Source organism: Apium graveolens, chromosome 10 (assembly GCF_009905375.1).
Source record: "Apium graveolens cultivar Ventura chromosome 10, ASM990537v1, whole genome shotgun sequence".
NCBI classification, from domain to species: domain Eukaryota; kingdom Viridiplantae; phylum Streptophyta; class Magnoliopsida; order Apiales; family Apiaceae; genus Apium; species Apium graveolens.
The window spans coordinates 188,031,257-188,032,170 of record NC_133656.1 but is presented as its reverse complement, the minus strand read 5'-3'; the positions used below and the strand labels follow the sequence as shown (position 1 = coordinate 188,032,170).

The 914-nt window shown below is 41.4% G+C and overlaps 1 protein-coding gene across 1 annotated transcript; it reads left to right on the top strand.

Annotated features, from left to right (window-relative positions):
* The first annotated feature begins 258 nt into the window (after positions 1–258).
* On the top strand, positions 259–687 carry LOC141691465 (uncharacterized). Its single transcript, XM_074496204.1, has one exon. It carries the CDS (start codon positions 259–261, stop codon positions 685–687), a length of 429 nt encoding a protein of 142 aa, XP_074352305.1.
* Positions 688–914: the final 227 nt, after the last annotated feature.

Sequence of the window (914 nt, the reverse complement as noted above, 5' to 3'; positions counted from 1 at the left end):
CAGGTGAACGTAGATTCTCTATGTCCCATGTGCAACAACGAACCTGAGTCTATCCAACATGCACTGTTACAATGTACTTTTGCAGTATCATGTTGACAACAGATTGGAGTCCTTGATACTTCAGATCAGTATGGGTCGTTTGTGGAATGGTTTTCAAATGAGTTCGATACCTGGGATTCAGATAAAAGAAATATGGGAGCCATGATTTGCTGGTCGATTTGGAGATGCAGAAACGAGCTAGTCTAGAATCAGCGAGGTATGGAGGTTATAGATGTCGTAGAATCAGCGAAGGTGGTCCTTAATCAGTGGAGATGTGCTCAAGATAATTCTTTTGACCATAATTTGGGTTTGATGAACTCAACAGATGGTGACGAGCACTGGGTATGTCCAACAGGTGAGACGATTAAGGTTAATTCAGATGCTGCGATTTTTGAAACCTCTAATTGCTTTAGCTATGCTTTTGTGGCTCGTGATGCTGAGGGGAGGTTGATAGAAGCTAGGTCGAGGTGTTGTCCAGGTCAGGTGAATCCAGAGGATGCCGAAGCTATGGGCATCAGAGAGGTTCTAAGTTGGATCAAGGAACAAGGGAGAGAGGCTGTGACGGTCGAAACAGATTGCATTGTAGTTGTTCAAGCAATTCGTAGTGATTGTCCTTTGCTGTCATACTTTGGCAGAATAATTCAGTAATGTAAGAAGCTATTGGTAGATTTAGAAGAGAAGAGAGTGACAATTAAGTTTGTAAAACGGTCTGCGAACCACGTAGCTCACTATTTAGCGAAGCTTAGTAATTCTATAGTTGATCGTATTTGGAGGGTGAGTGATGTTCACCCGGAGTTCAGTCATGTATTGGCGAACGATTTGATTTATTAATGAAACTTTTCATTTGGCCAAAAAAAAAGATATGTTTTTTTCAA